At 60.7% G+C, this 16,853-nt stretch overlaps 1 protein-coding gene across 2 annotated transcripts; it reads left to right on the top strand.

The window, feature by feature from the left end:
• Positions 1–169: 169 nt before the first annotated feature.
• Positions 170–15,694, top strand: LZTR1 (leucine zipper like post translational regulator 1). Of its 2 annotated transcripts, none has more exons than XM_070628303.1 (21): positions 170–796; positions 1,270–1,332; positions 4,156–4,212; positions 5,670–5,749; positions 6,174–6,282; positions 6,851–6,934; positions 7,844–7,901; positions 8,572–8,711; positions 9,356–9,557; positions 9,967–10,122; positions 10,541–10,651; positions 11,026–11,118; positions 11,300–11,395; positions 11,495–11,660; positions 11,927–12,096; positions 12,220–12,376; positions 13,211–13,337; positions 13,427–13,576; positions 14,267–14,372; positions 14,460–14,540; positions 14,829–15,694. In XM_070628303.1, exons 1-21 carry the CDS (start codon positions 597–599, stop codon positions 14,943–14,945), a joined length of 2,523 nt encoding a protein of 840 aa, XP_070484404.1. In that variant the 5' UTR covers positions 170–596; the 3' UTR covers positions 14,946–15,694. The 2 variants fall into 2 exon arrangements, with proteins under 2 accessions (XP_070484404.1, XP_070484405.1); XM_070628304.1 differs by having other exon boundaries at positions 284–796; positions 12,265–12,376.
• Positions 15,695–16,853: the final 1,159 nt, after the last annotated feature.

Genomic DNA, 16,853 nt, shown 5'->3' with positions numbered 1-16,853 from the left:
TTCCGGAATCCCCATTTCTCAGGTAAAGAAGCTGAGGCTCTGCTATTAAGTAGCAATGACAATCCAGAGCTTCTGCGCCACTCTACCTCCCAGCCAATAGGAATGCCGAGGGGAGACGCTGGGGGCCCGAACTGAGGGCGCAAGCAGGAAGGGGAGAGCTAGGCTCCCTGGTCGGCCGCTGAGAGCCCGGAACCCTCCACCTGGGATCCCGGGAGCGGCGGACCATCAAGGCCGGAGCCACATGCAGACAGGGCATGCTGGGAACTGTGGCCGATCTCCGGGCAGCGTGGGCCTGGCAAGCACCGGGGAAGCGCAGTCGGGACAGGGCTGGGGACCGGACCCTCATACTTAGCAGGAAACGCTTCCCAGAAAGTTACGCGCCAGCCACACAGTCCAGACGCAGGCACCGCCCAGATCCGCGGCGTTACGAGGAGCGCTAGGATTGCTGGGAAGTGTGGGCCGGCTACAGTGGGGCGCGGGCCGGAAGTGTTGCGCCATCGGCACGAGGCTTGCCGGGAAATGTAGTCCTTCGGGGCGCCCCGGGGCGGTGGCCGTACGTCCCGCGGACCCGGTGGCCGATCGGGCGTGGACCCGAGATGGCTGGGCCGGGCGGCTCGGGGGGCCCGATCGGGGCCGGGGCCCTGGCAGGCGGCGCGCGGTCCAAAGTAGCCCCGAGCGTGGACTTTGACCATAGCTGCTCGGACAGTGTCGAGTACCTGACGCTCAACTTTGGGCCCTTCGAGACAGTGCATCGCTGGCGGCGCCTCCCGCCCTGCGACGAGTTCGTGGGGGCCCGGTACGGGGGGCTTTAGGGGACCTTGGGGGCGAGGGGCTTGTCTGAGGGGGTCCCATGGCGGGGTCCAGGGGCGAAGCTGGGGCGTGATGCCCCAGAACGGGATCTGGTAAAGGGCGGGGGGAGTGGTGGTGTCCAGGACGGTGTCCAGGGCAGGGTGGGGGTTCTGAGGGAGTCTCGGAGTGGGGTGGCCCGGGGCAGGGTACTAGAGTTAAGTTGTGTTTGTGGGTCTCGAGCTGGGGTCCCAGGTGCTCTGCAGTGTGGTGCAGAGTCCAGAGCATCCCAGGGCAGTGTCAGGGCTCCCCATATGCAGGGTCCTTTGGGTACTGGTGGAATTTAGGGGTCTCTGTCAATCTTGACAGTTGAGAGATATTGTCTCACTTCTGTGGCAGCCCCGGTGGTGCTTAGTCTCATTCCTTGGGTGCCCCCAAGAAGGTCCTGGCCTCACTGCCGCCCACCCCCTCCTTTCTTTCCAGGCGCAGCAAGCACACAGTGGTGGCCTATAAAGATGCCATCTATGTATTTGGTGGAGACAATGGGTGAGTGAGTCTGAACATCGCGGTGTTTGGACCAGGGAGGGAGAAGCACGGTGCTTCAGACTGGGTCTCTTTAGCTCTGCTGCTATCTTTCCAGATGTTAGCTAAGCACTCAGCCTGTTTCCCCATCCGTGAGGTTCCCCACACTCAGGGCCCTTAGCACAGCACCGAGTGGGTATCACATGCCCAGGAGACAGAAGCGTCCCGCTGGTTCTGAGTGAGTGGACACAGCCTTGAAAGAAAAACAGCTGCCCTGGCTGCCACCCCTGCCAGGTGCACTCCCTTCCCTGCACTTCTCTCTGGGCCCATCCACGTGCTCACATGGCAGCCGAGAGCTGATGGAGGACACAGTTTTATTTATTTACTGTGTTTTTCACTTTTTGTAAGAGTTTTCCCACGTTGCTATAAATTCCTGGCAAATAACTTTCCTGGCAATGATCCAATCTTCTGTTGGTGGGCACACCTCCATGCCATGAATTGTTCCCAATTCAGTTGTGGCTGGTTTTCTTTGGTGAAAGGTAATGGCCAAGATGACCCCTTGGTTTCTGCAGCCACTTCCTTCTCCTGGCATGTTTCTCTGTGACCCATCCCCCAGGAGCTGGACTCACCCAGAGCGAAAGAGCTGTCTTAGGGTGGGCTGGGCCATGTCAAGTCCTGGGTGCAGGCACAGCAGGCATGCTTGTTCTGGACCAGGAGAGAGGGGTCTTGTCTGGTCAGAGAAGCTTTCCTGGAGGGGTTGATGACCTGGAAGATGAGTGGGAGTGAGCCAGGCAAAGAGGAAGAGTGTGCCAAGCTGAGGGATCAGTGTGGTCAACGGCCTGGAGGTGAGAGTGTGCAGAACAGCACTGGGTCTGGAGTCTGGGCAGGACTCCTCTCCCTCATTCTTTGTTGATGTGTCCAGAAAAGGCCAGGGGTGCCCAGCAAGGCTTGGGGAGGATTGCAGGCCTGCTGGATGTGGTGCTGAAGCTTGGTCTTCTGGATAGACAGGGTTCAGGGCTGGCAGCTTGATGGCATGAACTGCACCCTGGTCTCCTCCTCTGTATATGGGGGTGGCCACATGCCTGCTTTTCCAAGGGTCAGTGAGCACAAGGCCATGAGGGGCTCAGGACAGAGGTTTCCTTGTGCTGAGGGTGCAGTGCTTGCACATGACCGATCCTGCCTCCGAGTCCTGTCCCTGCCTCTCAACCACACGACCTGGCCTGAAGCCCAGGAAGAGCTGGCTTCTGATTGCTGCTCCAGCCTTGGTCCTGCAGGACTCCCTGGGGGAGCTGACTTGGGGCTGGTGGGGTACACAGGGCCCCATGAGGACCTGCAGACTGGACAGAACGATCTCTTTGGGCATGGCCTGTGGCTTCCAGCCTGTCTCCCCCTTGGTCTCTTTCCCTAGGAGCAGCTAGTTGAAAATGCGAGTTGGAGCATGTTCCTCCTCGGCTCGTAACCCTGAGATGTCTCTCCACCTGCCTCTGAGTAAAAGCCCAAGCCCTCTTGGCAGTCTCTGTGTCCTCACTGCTCCTCTGCCCTCATCCCACACTGCACCGGGCCACACCGCTGCCTTGCTGTGTTCTGATTGGACCAAGCATCCTCCTCTTCAGGCCCTTGCACTGACTGTTCCCTCCTTCCCACCCTTCCTGCCCCTCTTCTGAATCCCCTGAGTGAGGCCTTCCCCGACCACCTGGACCAACTGGACCGACTGGCGGCCCTCCCCTCCCCTTCTGCACCTCTTACAGGCTCCGTTCGTCCCCAGAGCACACAGATGTTTATTATCTGTCTTCTCCGCCAGGGCGGGACCTATATGCCAGCACCCAGAGAATTCAATAAATGTTTGTCACACGAAGGAATGAAATAAGGGAGAGGCATTTGCCTGCAGATGTTTACTGCAATCCCCCAAACTAGAACAGGCCTGGTGTGCAGCCCAGGGCAGTGGGTGGGAACATCCCCGGGAGTGTTCTGTAGCAGGTAGAGTTTGCTACAATGTGAGACTAAGAAACAGGATAGAAATTTGTCTCACTCTAGTTGCAACTTTGTAAAGACTGACTAGGTAGAAAGAAAGATGGCCTCCTTCAGCCGGAAGCAGGAAGGACAAATGGGAGGGGGCTGGACTTGGGGTTACACCCCTGCTTCCTTTTGATCACCCAGGCTGGCTCTGTAAATGGAGGTGGAGAGCACGTTTACCTGGTGCAGACATAGCAAGGCAGGGCAGAGGGCACCCGGTGCAGGCCTGGCCTGGCATCGCGTGCAGGGGGTGCCGGGCTCCTGCTGGGTTGATGCCCTTCTTCCCTCTGACTGACAAGGGAACATGCAGGTCTTCTTAGGTGGTGCGATTGCTGGTGGATTTGTTTTCCAAATATTGTATCTTTAAAGTAGTTGTTATGCTAGCTTTGTGATAACGAGGTGGCAGGAAGATCAGAGAGAAGGGAGCGGGCCTCCCCTGAGATGTGGGCGCGCATCTGCATGGTGGCGCTGCCTCGCCTCAGAGAGGGCACTGAGACGTGTGAGTGGGACTGCAAGTGAGGATTCTGGAGCCTCGGGGGAGCTGTGAGCCCTCAAGTCAGTCACTGGGTGGCTGGGATCCTGCTTTGGCCCTGACCCCAGGCAGGCTGGTCCCACCTTTGTAGCAGCCTAAGTGCCTGCACCAGCCAGGGAGCTTCCTTTGTGGTCACCTCTCTGGTCCCTCAGGCATCAGCTGGTTGCCTGGACCTGGCGAAGTCCCTCAAAACAGCCCCGCCCCGCCCCCTGGGCTGCAGTGTCCATCTCCTGGGTCCTGGCTGGGCAACGCCCTCCAGAGCAGGCGGGGACTGAAGCCACTTCTCCCTGGCTGTCTTTCAGGAAGACGATGCTCAACGACCTCCTGCGGTTTGACGTGAAGGACTGCTCCTGGTGCAGGTGGGTGGCCTCCCGAGCTCCAGGTCCCCTCTCTTTCTCCTAGGACATGGTAGCACTGTGCTGGGCCCTCATTGCCTGTGGAGTCGTGCTCATCATGGAAAGCTAGAGAGAAGCTTCAAGAAGCATGACAGCGCCTCAGGGATGTCATGCCCGTAGCTGCCCTTAGTGTTTCCCTCTCTCCTGGGTTTCTTTTCTAGTCCAAGACTGAGATTGATTGTTCTGAATCCTGTTAATTAAGGGGATCTGTTTGATCCAGTTGCAGGTCCTCAAATTCTGCCTCAAGAGAGCCCTTCAGTCACCACGCCTGTCTCTTGGGCCAGGGGCTGGTGTGGGAGTCAACATGGGGGCTATCGGTGGGTGGGTCCTTCCAGGATCAACTCTGTTGCTGCAGGGTGCTGCCCTCCTTCCTGCCCTGTGGGGCCCATCCTCAGCCAGTGGGTCTTGGCTTTCCTCCCACAGATGGCCTTCCCCAGCTGTGTGGCCTTGGGCAAGACACCTGCCCTCTCTGAGCACTGCATATTTGTGCCCACCTGCCCCTGCTGGGGAACAGCTTATAGCCGAGGGGGAGAAGTGGATCCTCGGATGAGGAGATGCTGGACCTCCTCCTGAGCTCTGCCATCTGCTCGTGCAGGAGCACAGACCTGCTGAGCCACTCGAGTGCCACGCTCCATGCAGGAGCTCTGCACGCCGCCCTCTGGTCCTCAGCAGCCCTCTGGGGTGGGGTCTCACCGCCCCCTTTGATGGAGGAGGACGTCCAGGCCCAGGACTCACAGCTGCTGAACCTGGCACACCTGGGCAACATCACTCCAGGGTGCCCACCCTCTGCCCAGGAGACCCGGGTGGAGCTGGGATTGCTGCAGAAATTGATACATTGTTTCTCTTGCACTTGACTTTAAAATATGGTGCACAGTTACAGATTAATTTGCAGGGTCCCTCTGAAGGCTTTACAATTCTTTGTTAAAAATTCTTAAGTGTAAAACTCTGAAAAGGAGCAGCCCCAGGAAAGCTGTATAACTAGGCTTTGAATTCAATAAATAAAATATGTTGCAGAATACATACTATGGAATACAGTGCAGCTGTGAGAATGTGGGTATAGATGATTCTAGAGTAGCATGAAGACCTATTCACATTCTACAGGTCAGCTGAAAACGCAGATTACAAAATACCCACCACATGATTCCATTAACAAAAATTACTCAGAGGCATAAATATGCATAGCAGAGATGTAGGGGGAGACCTCAAGGTGTGAGCAGTGGTTTCCGGCAAAGGGATTATACAAAGTTTTAGGGTGGTTTTTGTTTTTTCCTTATTGGCAATTTTTTTTAATGTTTCTATAATGAAACAATTATTACCTTCAAAATGCAAAATTAACAGGAAGTGTGGGAGTGGCAGGGGCTGCCCATGTGGCGTGGACCACACAGCTGGCTCCTGCTGACCTCACTCCCCTGCACCCCCAGGGCCTTCACCACCGGGACCCCACCGGCCCCGCGCTACCACCACTCGGCCGTCGTCCACGGGAGCAGCATGTTCGTCTTTGGTGAGCGCCTCTCACGTCCGGCCCACAGCTCCGCGGCCCTGCCCACCAGCATTGGGCGTGCTGCCCGCCCTCAGCTTCTGCTGCCGGAGTCCTCGGAGTTCTTATGCTGGGTCGGGGCCTCTCCTGTGGGCCCCTTTCCCTAACAGTTCTGATCTCCTGGGATTGGAACTGTCTGCTCTGTGACTGGGCCGGAAGGTAGCTCCCCCACCCTCACCCTCCACTGGGAGCAGGGAATGGGGTTCTGCTCTTCCCTGTGTCCCCAGAGCCTAGCACAGAGGGAGGCGTGCAGGAGGTGCTCCCCAAAGTTTGGAGGGGGAGTCCTGGAAAACATTTTAAATGGGCCAGATTCTGCCCCACCTCCTGAGGTTTGAAGACTCTGAAATGCTGCCTTTGGGTGTGACAGTTTTTCACTCTCTTTACCCAGGGGGCTACACCGGGGACATTTATTCCAATTCTAACTTGAAGAATAAAAATGACCTCTTTGAATACAAGTTTGCAACTGGCCAGTGGACGGAGTGGAAAATTGAAGGCCGGTGAGAGACTTTGCTGAAACTTTTGGGGTTGTCCTGATGGCCCCTACTCTGGGTCCTGGGTGGCAGCAGGCCTGGGATCTGGCCCCTGTAGCGTTAGGGGTGAAGAGCCCAAGGCTCAGAGGCCTTGGGGGTACACAGTGGCGGGGAGCTGGGTGTTGGTGCTAACTTCCGCTGCTCCCATCCATGGCCTCCTCCGAGCTCTCTGATGCCCTCCTTTAGGAGGTAGAAGGGACTTGGGCGTCTTGCTGATGGGCGCTTCACTGGGGCTGTATTGCGCGCACCCCCTTTGATACTCTGGTGGTAGCTGGGAGCAGGCTCTGTGCCCTGTGGACGTCTGAATTCCTCATCCAGCTGCCCTGTGCCTCGTGAGCTCAGCCTCTGGTGCTGCCGCTTATTCCCAGTGCCCCGGCTGGAGTCCCCAGAGCCGCAGTGTCAGCAGATGTGGGCATGACAGCCCTGGGGCCCTGGTGGGATCTGCAGGGCTGTGGCCCCTGCACTGGCTTCATGGGGCTGTGAGGCTGGGTCTATGCTGGGCGGTCTCACTCCCCACCCCCTCTTCACACTCCAGGTTGCCAGTTGCTAGGTCGGCCCATGGCGCCACGGTATACAGTGACAAGCTGTGGATCTTTGCTGGCTATGATGGCAATGCCAGGTAGGTGGTGGCCTGCCTGTGCACCCCACCTCTGAGCGCCCCGTGAGTGTACTGAGGCACAGAGTGGGCCTTCCTGGTGTGGGAAGGCTCAGGCTGGGGGTTTCTCAGGAGGGAGAGTGTGTGGACGGGGTGGCAGGAAGAGGGTGATGGGCACTGAGCGGAGCCCTGCCCGACCCCCACAGGGGTCAGCAGGACCAGCACCCTGAGGCGCCTCCTGTGGCGTCTGAGGAGGTGGCAAGCCTGACAGATATCTTGAGGGTGTGCTGGTCCCCGCAGCAGTGGGGCCATAGCCGGGTGTCATCAGAGCCAGGGTGGGGGAAGTGGACCCTTGAATTGCTGGGGTGGGAATACTTGGCCCACAGTGAGTGACCCTGAGGGCTGAGTGGGCAGGTGGGTGGCAGCGGCAGGGCTCAGCCTGGTCCCTGACCCCGAGGAGGGCCACACAGGGTTCTTGCCTGCGGCACAGGCATTTTCCTGCTTATTGTAGAAAATTGGCTTCGCTCTATTTTTCTGATTACAAAAGTAGCGTGTGCTCATTCCCCAAAATGTCAGCATTACAGAAACTCCAGCTGGTGTGGTGTTGATGGTGGTTTCTGGGAGCGTCGCCTCTCTGAGGTCCTCTCCTAGCCCCCGGGGTCAGCCGAGGGAGTGGCTGAGCCTCCCACACTGCCCCAGATGTCGTGAATGAGGCCACTCGTTCCTGTCTGGCTGGCTGGGGCTCTGGCACGGCAGGGATTCCATCCAGCTCCCCCTCAATAGAAGCCCCCACCTCATGGCTGCTCTGTAGTCCCCTGGGCAGAGTCCCACAAGATGTGTTCTTCCCTGGAGCCATCCCTCCTGGCCAGGCCCAGGTGCACCCTGACAGCCAGCCCCAGCTGTGGCAATCCTGATCCCTCTGTTCTAATGCAGGTTGAATGACATGTGGACCATTGGCCTGCAGGACCGGGAACTCACGTGCTGGGAGGAGGTGAGGGGTGTGGGTGCTGGGGTGGGGCGGGGGAGGCAGGGAGGTGAGGGCTTGGGGGGCTGGGGTGGGCCCAGGGAGGTAAGGGGTGCAGGGGGGTGGGGGAGGGGAGGCAGGGAGGTGAGGGGTGCGGGGGGTCTGAGGTGGGGCTGGGGAGGTGAAGGTGCAGGGAGGCCCTGGGGGTGCATGGGCCGACACGGAGGTAACTTTCTGCCCCTTGCCAAAGCCCAGCCTTGACCTTGGTCTGGCTGTACCCACTGACCTCCCACCCCAGCCCCACGACCAGTTCCAGCGGCAGTTATCCAGTGACTGAGGGCCCTGCCTCGGTTGGCAGGGCGTCCCAGGGGCTGATGCAGTGTGGGTATAATCCACCCTTATTTGAACGCAACAAGGTGTCCTGCTGGCTGCTGTTTCTGGGTGATCTGACTGACTGCACCACTGTCTTTCTCCTTGGGGTTTCTTTCCCCTGTAATGAGGATTTTGGCCTCAGCTGTTCTAAATTGGGCCCATTTAGGTGGGCAAGGTGGTGCTTTAAGCTGTTTTGCAAAATTAATCTGTGAACCTTCTTTCATGGAAGTTTCAAGAATTCAAGTAGTCCCACTTGAGCAGTGTGGGCCGCGGCCGGGTGGGCTGGTCCAGGGACGCCCCGGCTGAGCCATCCTCCCCATGCCAGGTGGCCCAGAGTGGCGAGATCCCGCCATCCTGCTGCAACTTCCCCGTGGCTGTGTGCCGGGACAAGATGTTTGTGTTCTCGGGGCAGAGCGGAGCCAAGATAACCAACAACCTCTTCCAGTTTGAATTCAAGGATAAGACGTGAGTGCCCTGGTGGTGGGGCCCACGGTCGGCACCCACACCTGCATCTGGAGGTGTTCTCGCAAGCTCCCGCGGACTGCAGGCCACCTCCCTGTGGCAGTGGCAATGCATAGGCACCTCGTGAGCCCAGCATGTGCGGGGCACGGGGGTCAGCATGGAGCCAGATGGCATGGCTCTGCCTGGCCAGGATCTGGGTGGGTTCTTGGGCTGACTTAGCAAAGAGAGGATTTGCCGGGAAGCCCTTGGAGGTAGAGAGCACTGCAGGAGTGGCATCGGGGGGTGGGGTCCCAGCAGCTCCTGGGGTGGGGACTTGGCTTTGGGGATCATCCCACACGTTCGGGTGGTGGACATGCCCCAGAGAGTGGTCCGATGCCACCCCTCCTGCCTTGCCACTGCTGCCTGCTCCATGGCTGGAGAGACAGGAGCGGGCTCGGGCAGGACCCCGTGGTGGGCTGCGTAGAGCCAGGAGAGCTGCTGCCAGGGCAAAGTGGGGGGTGTGATGCTGGGCACACGTGCTGCAGGCCCTCCCTTGGCCCAGATTGGTCTCCCCAGGGGCCACTGGGGAGGGGGCCTCCGAGCCCAGGTGGAGGCTGGGGGGAGCAGGAGCCACGCCCCGGCCCTGGCTCACTGTCCTGTGCCCCCAGGTGGACACGGATCCCCACTGAGCACCTGCTCCGGGGCTCCCCGCCGCCTCCTCAGCGGCGCTACGGGCACACTATGGTAGCCTTTGACCGCCACCTCTACGTGTTTGGAGGCGCAGCCGACAACACGCTGCCCAATGAGCTGCACTGCTATGACGTGGACTTCCAGACCTGGGAGGTTGTCCAGCCCAGCTCGGACAGCGAGGTGAGTGCTGCCAGGCCAAAGACAGCGGGCAGAGCCCACCTCCTCCCCAGCTCCTTACAGCCTCAGAGGGCTCCCAGGGCTTCAGACAGCAGCAGGAGGCAGGCCAGGATTCCCGGGCCCTCGGCCCTGGATGCCTGCCCTGGCCTGACCCTGGGCTGGGGGCCCCTCTGGCCTGTTCTCCACCTTGCAGCCTGCGAGCGTTTAGCATTCCACTTCCCATGATGTCTGCACCCGGCTGCCTGCCTTGATGCTGGTTCCCCTCCCAGCCTGGCTGCAAGTGCTCTCGTGCTGTGGCTCTTCCCCCTCCCACACTTGTCCCCACAGCACCCAGGCAGGGATGGCAGGAGGTCTTTGGTGCCTGCCCCACCCTTGTTGACTGATCCCACCCCTGCATATCTCTCCTCGCCAGGTCGGCGGGGCTGAGGTGCCAGAGCGAGCGTCTACTTCCGAGGAGGTGCCCACCCTGGCCTCCGAGGAGCGGGGTGGCTTCAAGAAGTCCCGAGATGTGTTCGGCTTGGACTTTGGCACCACCACAGCCAAGCAGCCCGCCCCGCCAGCCTCAGAGGTGAGGGCTGGTACCCTCGTTACTGCTCCATCACAGCCTGAAGCCGGACCTGTGATCAGCTCCTCTCACAGAAGGGGAACTGAGGGTCATAGAAGTACTTGTAGGGGTCATACAGCGAGTGAGGCAAGGGCCAGGAACCCATGCCCTGCTGGCTGGGCCACGTTGGTGCAGCATGCGAAACCAGGCACCTGCTCTGTCCACTCTGTGGGCCCATAGAGGCCCGTCCTGTCCACCACCCACACAGGCCCCGCCTCCCACCCTGTGCTGCACCTGGGGGCCTGCTCTCTGGCCTCTCCTTCAAGGCCATTGGTGCCACATCCTTGTCCACAGCCTGGCCAGCTCCAGGCCTCAGCCAGCCCTGCTGCTGGAGACCCCCCCGCCCCCCCTCACCTCCCGACTTGTCCTGCTCTCCACCCAGCTGCCCAGCGGAAGGCTCTTCCATGCAGCTGCTGTGATCTCGGATGCCATGTATATCTTCGGGGGCACTGTGGACAACAACATCCGCAGCGGGGAGATGTACAGGTTCCAGGTGGGGCTCCCAGCCTGCAGGGGAGGCGCTACCTCACAGCTGACTCTGCAGTGGGGCCAGCCAGGCTGCATGGCCCCGGGGACAGAAACTACAGCCCAGTGGGTGGGGTGGGGCTTGTCCCAGAGCAGCCAGAGCTGGGGCTGCGCCCGGTGGGACAGTGGCCTTTCTGAGGAATCTGGCAGCTGGGATGGGGCCTCTAGGCTGAGGGCAGTCTGAGAAGCCTCAGTGCAGGGGGGCGTGGGAGCTCACAGCAGAGCCAGCGGAGGCTGAGCTGAGCTCAGGAAGGCAGCCTGGAGCATCTGTGCCCTGGAGGGGGCAGGGGGCAGAGCCGGCCGACAGTGGCTTCCCTCGGCAACACGGGTCTCCTCCTGCAGTTCTCCTGTTACCCCAAGTGCACGCTGCATGAGGACTATGGGCGGCTGTGGGAGAGCCGCCAGTTCTGCGACGTGGAGTTCGTGCTGGGTGAGGTGGGTGCCCTGCCCATGTCCGGCCCTGCCTGTGAGCTGCCGAGTGGGTGCTTTGCACCCAGAGGCACGGCTGGCCACCCACTGGTGCCTGGAGCCCTCGGGCCCCGCCCTGGCTGGCTGGGCCTTGGCCCCCTTGGGTGAGGGTCCTGTGCCCTCCACCAAGGCATCGTTCTTACCACAGAAGGAGGAGTGTGTGCAGGGCCATGTGGCCATTGTCACAGCACGGAGCCGCTGGCTCCGCAGGAAGATCGTGCAGGCGCGGGAGCGGCTGGCCCAGGTGAGGTGTCTGCCCCACCCCACACCACCCCACCCCACCCCACCTCACCCCACCTCACATCCATGGGGTGCCCTTGAACTCCCCTTCCTCTCGCCACAGAAGCTGGAAGAGGAGGCAGCCCCAGCTCCCAGGGAGGCCCCTGGTGCAGCTGTGGGTGGGGCCCGGCCGCCCCTGCTGCGCGTGGCCATCCGCGAGGCCGAGGCCCGGCCCTTTGAGGTGCTCATGCAGTTCCTCTACACTGACAAGATCAAATACCCTCGGAAAGGTCTGCCTGGCGGGGGATGGAGCGGGAATTTGGTGGGGCGTGGGCAGCCCTGCCTAGCAGGTGGGCAGTCTGAGGCTCAGAGGTTGCAGCCACTCCTGACCACCCGCGTGTGGCTAAGCCGCTTCTTGGGACCCCCAAGGCCTTATTCTGGCCTGACAGCCCCAACCCATCCTCATCCATGGAGGGAGCCCAGGGCCCTATCCTCCCTGCCCCGTCCTCTGGTCCCTCACCCCACACTCCCCAGGCTGAGGGAGCTCTTGGCGCAGGGCACGTGGAGGACGTGCTGCTCATCATGGACGTGTACAAGTTGGCACTCAGCTTCCAGCTGTGCCGCCTGGAGCAGCTGTGCCGGCAGTACATTGAGGCCTCCGTCGACCTGCAGAACGTGCTGGTTGTGTGTGAGAGCGCCGCCAGGCTGCAGCTGGGCCAGCTCAAGGTGCGGGGCAGGGGTGGCACGGCAGCCCACCCTGCCCACCGCTGCAAGCCCCTTGCCCAGCCTGTTGCCTTGTCCCGGGCCGAGGCCTGACCCCACCTGCCTGCCCCGGCCTGTCTGTCCCAGGAGCACTGCTTGAACTTCGTGGTGAAGGAGTCCCACTTCAACCAGGTGATCATGATGAAGGAGTTCGAGCGCCTCTCGTCCCCACTGATTGTGGAGATCGTGCGTCGGAAGCAGCAGCCGCCCCCCCGCAGCCCCTCGGATCAGCCCGTGGACATCGGTAGGAGCCCCAGTCCCCTTCCCTGAGGGTGGCTGGGCAGGGCACCGTCTTTCTGGGGTGGAGACTTGGGAACCATGGAAGCACCTGCCAGGCCCTCAGGGAGGGGCTGGATGTCGGGGGACCGCAGAGCGCTCCCCACCGGGCGCAGGGGCAGGGGCAGACAGGGAGGCAGTTCAGACTCAGTCAAAGCAAGAAATCCGATGCACCGGGCTTTCCACAGCAGGCGGTGTGCCCAAGGGCGGGGACTCTCCTGAGCCTGCTCCTGGACGTGGCCACAGGCACCTCTCTGCTCTGACTGGGATGGCAGGGCTGAGGGCTTCTGAAGTGAGCAACTGCTCAGGGTCGTGGTGATTAGACGCTGAGCTCTTTCAGGCCCACCCTCTGTCTGGGGCCTAGCGAGGGGAGAGCACAGCCTGCAGACTTCAGACGCTCCCAATGCCTCTCTGTCCCCGCTCAGCCAGGGAAGGGACATCATAGATTCCTTCATCCCTTGACTCTCCTTGGGGCCTGTACTACCCCTGGTCACTGGCTCCAGGTGACACATGGTGGGCGCATAGGGCGTGCCAGGCCCAGGAGGGCTCAGTGGGCTGAGTTTGGGAAAAGATCAGACTGTGGGGGCCATGTTTAGGGCTGAGGGGAGAAGAGAACAGAGCCTGGCTGTGCCTCAAGGGCCAGACTGAGGCCTCTGGCCTGGGGGAGGTTCATTCAGGGCGGCAACACGGACAAATGTGCAGGAGGTGGTGGCTGTGGGGTCCCGAGTCAGAAGCTGGCCTCTGGCTCAGGGTCTGGTGGGAAGTGGGAGGTGCCTGCTCAGGTCCTTCTGCCTCCCCCCAGGAACGTCTCTGATCCAGGACATGAAGGCATACCTGGAGGGGGCCGGTGCGGAGTTTTGTGACATCACGCTGCTGCTGGATGGGCACCCACGGCCGGCCCACAAGGCCATCCTGGCTGCCCGCTCCAGGTGGGTGGGGGTAAGGCTGCTGGGCAGGGCGGGCCCTGGTGCTGGCTGCGTCCACTGAGAGCCTGGTCTCTGCTGCCCTCTGTCTGCAGCTACTTTGAGGCCATGTTCCGCTCCTTCATGCCTGAGGATGGGCAGGTGAACATCTCCATCGGGGAGATGGTGCCCAGCAGGCAGGCCTTCGAGTCCATGCTGCGTTACATCTACTATGGCGAGGTCAACATGCCGCCCGAGGACTCGCTGCATCCGTGCCTCCGAGGCTGCTCCTGGGTCACCACTGGTGGTCCCAGTGCCCACCGTGGGCGGCTTTGGGACCCAGCTGGCTGGTCCTGGCTGGGCGGTTTCCTGAGGGTTTCCTGGTGCCAGTGCTCTCCCAGGGTCCCCTGCAGCAGGTGGATGGTTAGCACGCTGGGGTTTGTAGCCAGGAGGGATAGGTGGGTTCTTGACCCTCGCGACTGCCCAGAGGAAGGGGTCAGTCGTTGCTGTGTGTGCCGGGTGAGGGACTCCTGGGGGATTCCTGGTCACGTCACTTCAGTGGGGTCTGAATGTGGGGTGTGAGAGGTCCTGCAGGCCTCTGTGAGGCTGGGACTGTTCTGCAAATGTGCTTGTGGGTATTTTCCTGGGGAGAGAGTCCTGTGGTTTTCGCTGGATCTTGAATGGGGCCTTTGACCCCTAAGTCGTTCAGAATCCATGTAGAGAGCAAATCTGTCCCACCTGGATTGCCGCCCTGGTCCCTGACTCCCCATGGACCCCATGCCTGTCCCTCATATGGGGTGGGTCCCCCTGGTTTGAGCAAGCAGAGGAGGCAGCCAGGGTCTCAGGTTTTCTCCATCCCCTGTGAGCAGGGGGTCCAGTCGCACCGGCCTGGGGAGGAGGGCAGGGCAGCAGGAGCGTGGGCTTCTTTGAGTGGCAGCTCCTTAACCAGCCCCCAGCTACCTGTTCGCGGCCCCCTACTACTACGGCTTCTACAATAACCGGCTGCAGGCGTACTGCAAGCAGAACCTGGAGATGAACGTGACGGTGCAGAATGTGCTGCAGGTAGCTCGCCTGGTGCCCGCGGGCCTCCTGGCACCTGGGTGGGTTGGTGAGAGCTGGGGCGGCACCTCAGGAAACCTGCTGTTCCAGATCCTGGAGGCAGCTGACAAGACGCAGGCGCTGGACATGAAGCGGCACTGCCTGCACATCATCGTGCACCAGTTCACCAAGGTCAGGGCCCTCCTGCCCAGTGCTCGCTGCCCATGCTCGTCTTCAGGACCCACTCCCCCTTGGAAGGATGGCCAGGTTGTGGGGTGTGCTTGCAATCTGGCCATCTTCTGCAGCAGTGGGCCCTGGGGATAACAAACAGAGCCACCCACCCACTGGCCACTCCTCGCCCTATCCTCAGAGCCAGCCTGCTCCTTGAGCTGGTGGAGCCCCCAGAAAACTCCGCAGCCTACCCGGGCCGTCACGAGAATCCGGTTCCAGCCTGTTTTGGCCTTTTGGGTGTCTCCACAGGTCTCCAAGCTACCCACGCTGCGCTCCCTGAGTCAGCAGCTGCTGCTTGACATCATAGACTCCCTGGCCTCCCACATCTCTGACAAGCAGTGCGCAGAGCTGGGTGCCGACATATGAGGGCCCACGTGGTGCTGGCCCACATGCGGAGGATGACCATGCCTGCCTGTTGCAGACTGCACTAGCCACACTCGGCCCTGCTGGCTGAGGGGCAGGGTCCCCAGAGTTTCCGAAGGGAGCTGGGGGAACTTGGGGGGCTCTGAATGTGTCATTTCACTGCTGAGGACACGGGTCCCACAGTGAAGCAGGTTCCCAAGTCAGCACCCTCTGCCGGGGTGGAGGTGTGGGTGGGAAGCCAGGACTCAGGGATGAGGACATGGCAGAAGGCAGGGGTCCTGGCCGGGGCCCAGTGGTGGGGAGAGTTGAGCTCACCAGGGAGCTGGTTTTGGGCCCTCCAAGTGGGAGGCACCTGGCATGGCTATGGATCTGGCCACTGGCTCCTTGCCAAGGCTCCTCTGATGTGGGGGCTGCACAATACCCCCTCAGCCTCATCAAAGGGTGTAAGGGACCCCTCCAGCCACCTGGAGTTTGTGCTTGGGCAACAGTGATGGGCAGATGGAGTCTGGCTCAAGATGAACTTTGGTGTATGAAGAGCACTGAGGTCAGCTCTTAGCCTGTGGGGTCAGCCTCTTTGGACTGGGCCTGGCTTCCAGAGGGACTGTGGGATCCCATTGGCCTGTGTGCACATTGGGGCCCAGTGTGGGCTGGGGGAGAAGTCAGTGGAGATGCCCCTCCAAGTCCCTGCTGTCCCCAAGTATTTATTCTCTGTCACAGACTTGCCTCCATTAAAGCCACAGCAGCGCTCCCTACTACACGTCTCCGGTGTAGTCCCCAGCAGCAAAGTCCTCTGGAAGCCCTCTGCCTTTCCAGAGCTGAGGATGGGCCATGTGGCCCGTCTGCTTGAGATCAGCCAGTCTTGCCCAGTTCTCTATCCATGTGGGCAACTCCCCACCCCACCTGGGGTACCAGTCACAGGGCGGAGGGTGGGGACCTGTGGGAGGAATCCAGGCACACCCCTCCCCTCCTGAGGGGAACCCTGGGGGCCTGGAGTGGGCTCTCTCACAAGGCACTGTAGGCTCCTGCCTGGACTGGGAAGTTGGGGACAGGCTGCTGCATCCTTCCTTGTCCCCCAACAGAAGACCCTATGTGAGTCCACCCAATGCGGAAGGCACTGGTCTGCCTCCTTTCTGGGAACAGAACCCCAGGGACCCTTCAGCCCTGGCTGCCAGGAAGCCACTCGGGGGTAAATGATCTCTCTTCCTGGTCTTAGAGCTCCCTTCCTTCCTCTGGTTGTGCCCCACACAAACGTACCTGTCCCTCCTCAGCCTTTGCTGAAGAGCCCCAGGTGCTGTATGGAGGTGACAGGGAGCCCCAGTGGCAGGTGGACACCCTTAGGCAAGGGGAGCCCATCCATAAAGCCACTAGCAAGCTAGGAAATGGTCCGTTACGAGAAGAGCCTCAGGGAGCCCAGAGGCCTCAGCGAACAACCTGCAAACCCTGCTCTGGGCAGAACTTCGTAACCGTTGGTCACTGGGCTCTCCTCTAGACATAAGATAAGTAAATGGAGTTACACACCAAGGGCCCTGAGAAGCAAATTTCAGGACGTTGTGGGGCAGTGTCCAGGAGTAGAGAAAATTCAGCTGCGCTCTTGGGGCTGTTATGGCCAAGGCCCAGTGGGGAGGCCACGCGTGTGCCTAAACCTCCCCCCACCCTGAGCTGCTCGCCACAATCAAAGATGCAGGGAAGCCACGCATGTGCCTAAATGCGCCCCAACCCTGAGCTGCTCGCCACAATCACAGGCGCAGGGAGGCCTTAGAGATTCTGTCAAGTTGAAGGAAAAAGGGGCTGCTTGCCTCCATGCTTCCCCCACCTCCAGGGACTAGAAAGGTCATCTGTGGGGCCCTCACTAATTGCCAAGCATAGCAGCCCCAGGAGGTCAGAAAGCATTATCCTTGTCCCTGTTTTTCA

The sequence above is a fragment of the Equus przewalskii genome, chromosome 7 (assembly GCF_037783145.1).
Source record: "Equus przewalskii isolate Varuska chromosome 7, EquPr2, whole genome shotgun sequence".
Lineage (NCBI taxonomy): Eukaryota > Metazoa > Chordata > Mammalia > Perissodactyla > Equidae > Equus > Equus przewalskii.
This window is presented reverse-complemented; position numbering and strand designations above follow the sequence as displayed.

What these genes read in the sequence shown, in the direction of transcription:
- LZTR1 (XM_070628303.1), top strand. Translation starts at nt 597, where the DNA reads ATGGCTGGGCCGGGCGGCTCGGGGGGCCCGATCGGGGCCGGGGCCCTG. An exon ending in AACTCACGTGCTGGGAGGAG is followed by an intron (nt 7,902 to 8,571) that starts GTGAGGGGTGTG and finishes TCCCCATGCCAG; the next exon opens with GTGGCCCAGAGTGGCGAGAT. An exon ending in GGATCAGCCCGTGGACATCG is followed by an intron (nt 12,377 to 13,210) that starts GTAGGAGCCCCA and finishes GCCTCCCCCCAG; the next exon opens with GAACGTCTCTGATCCAGGAC.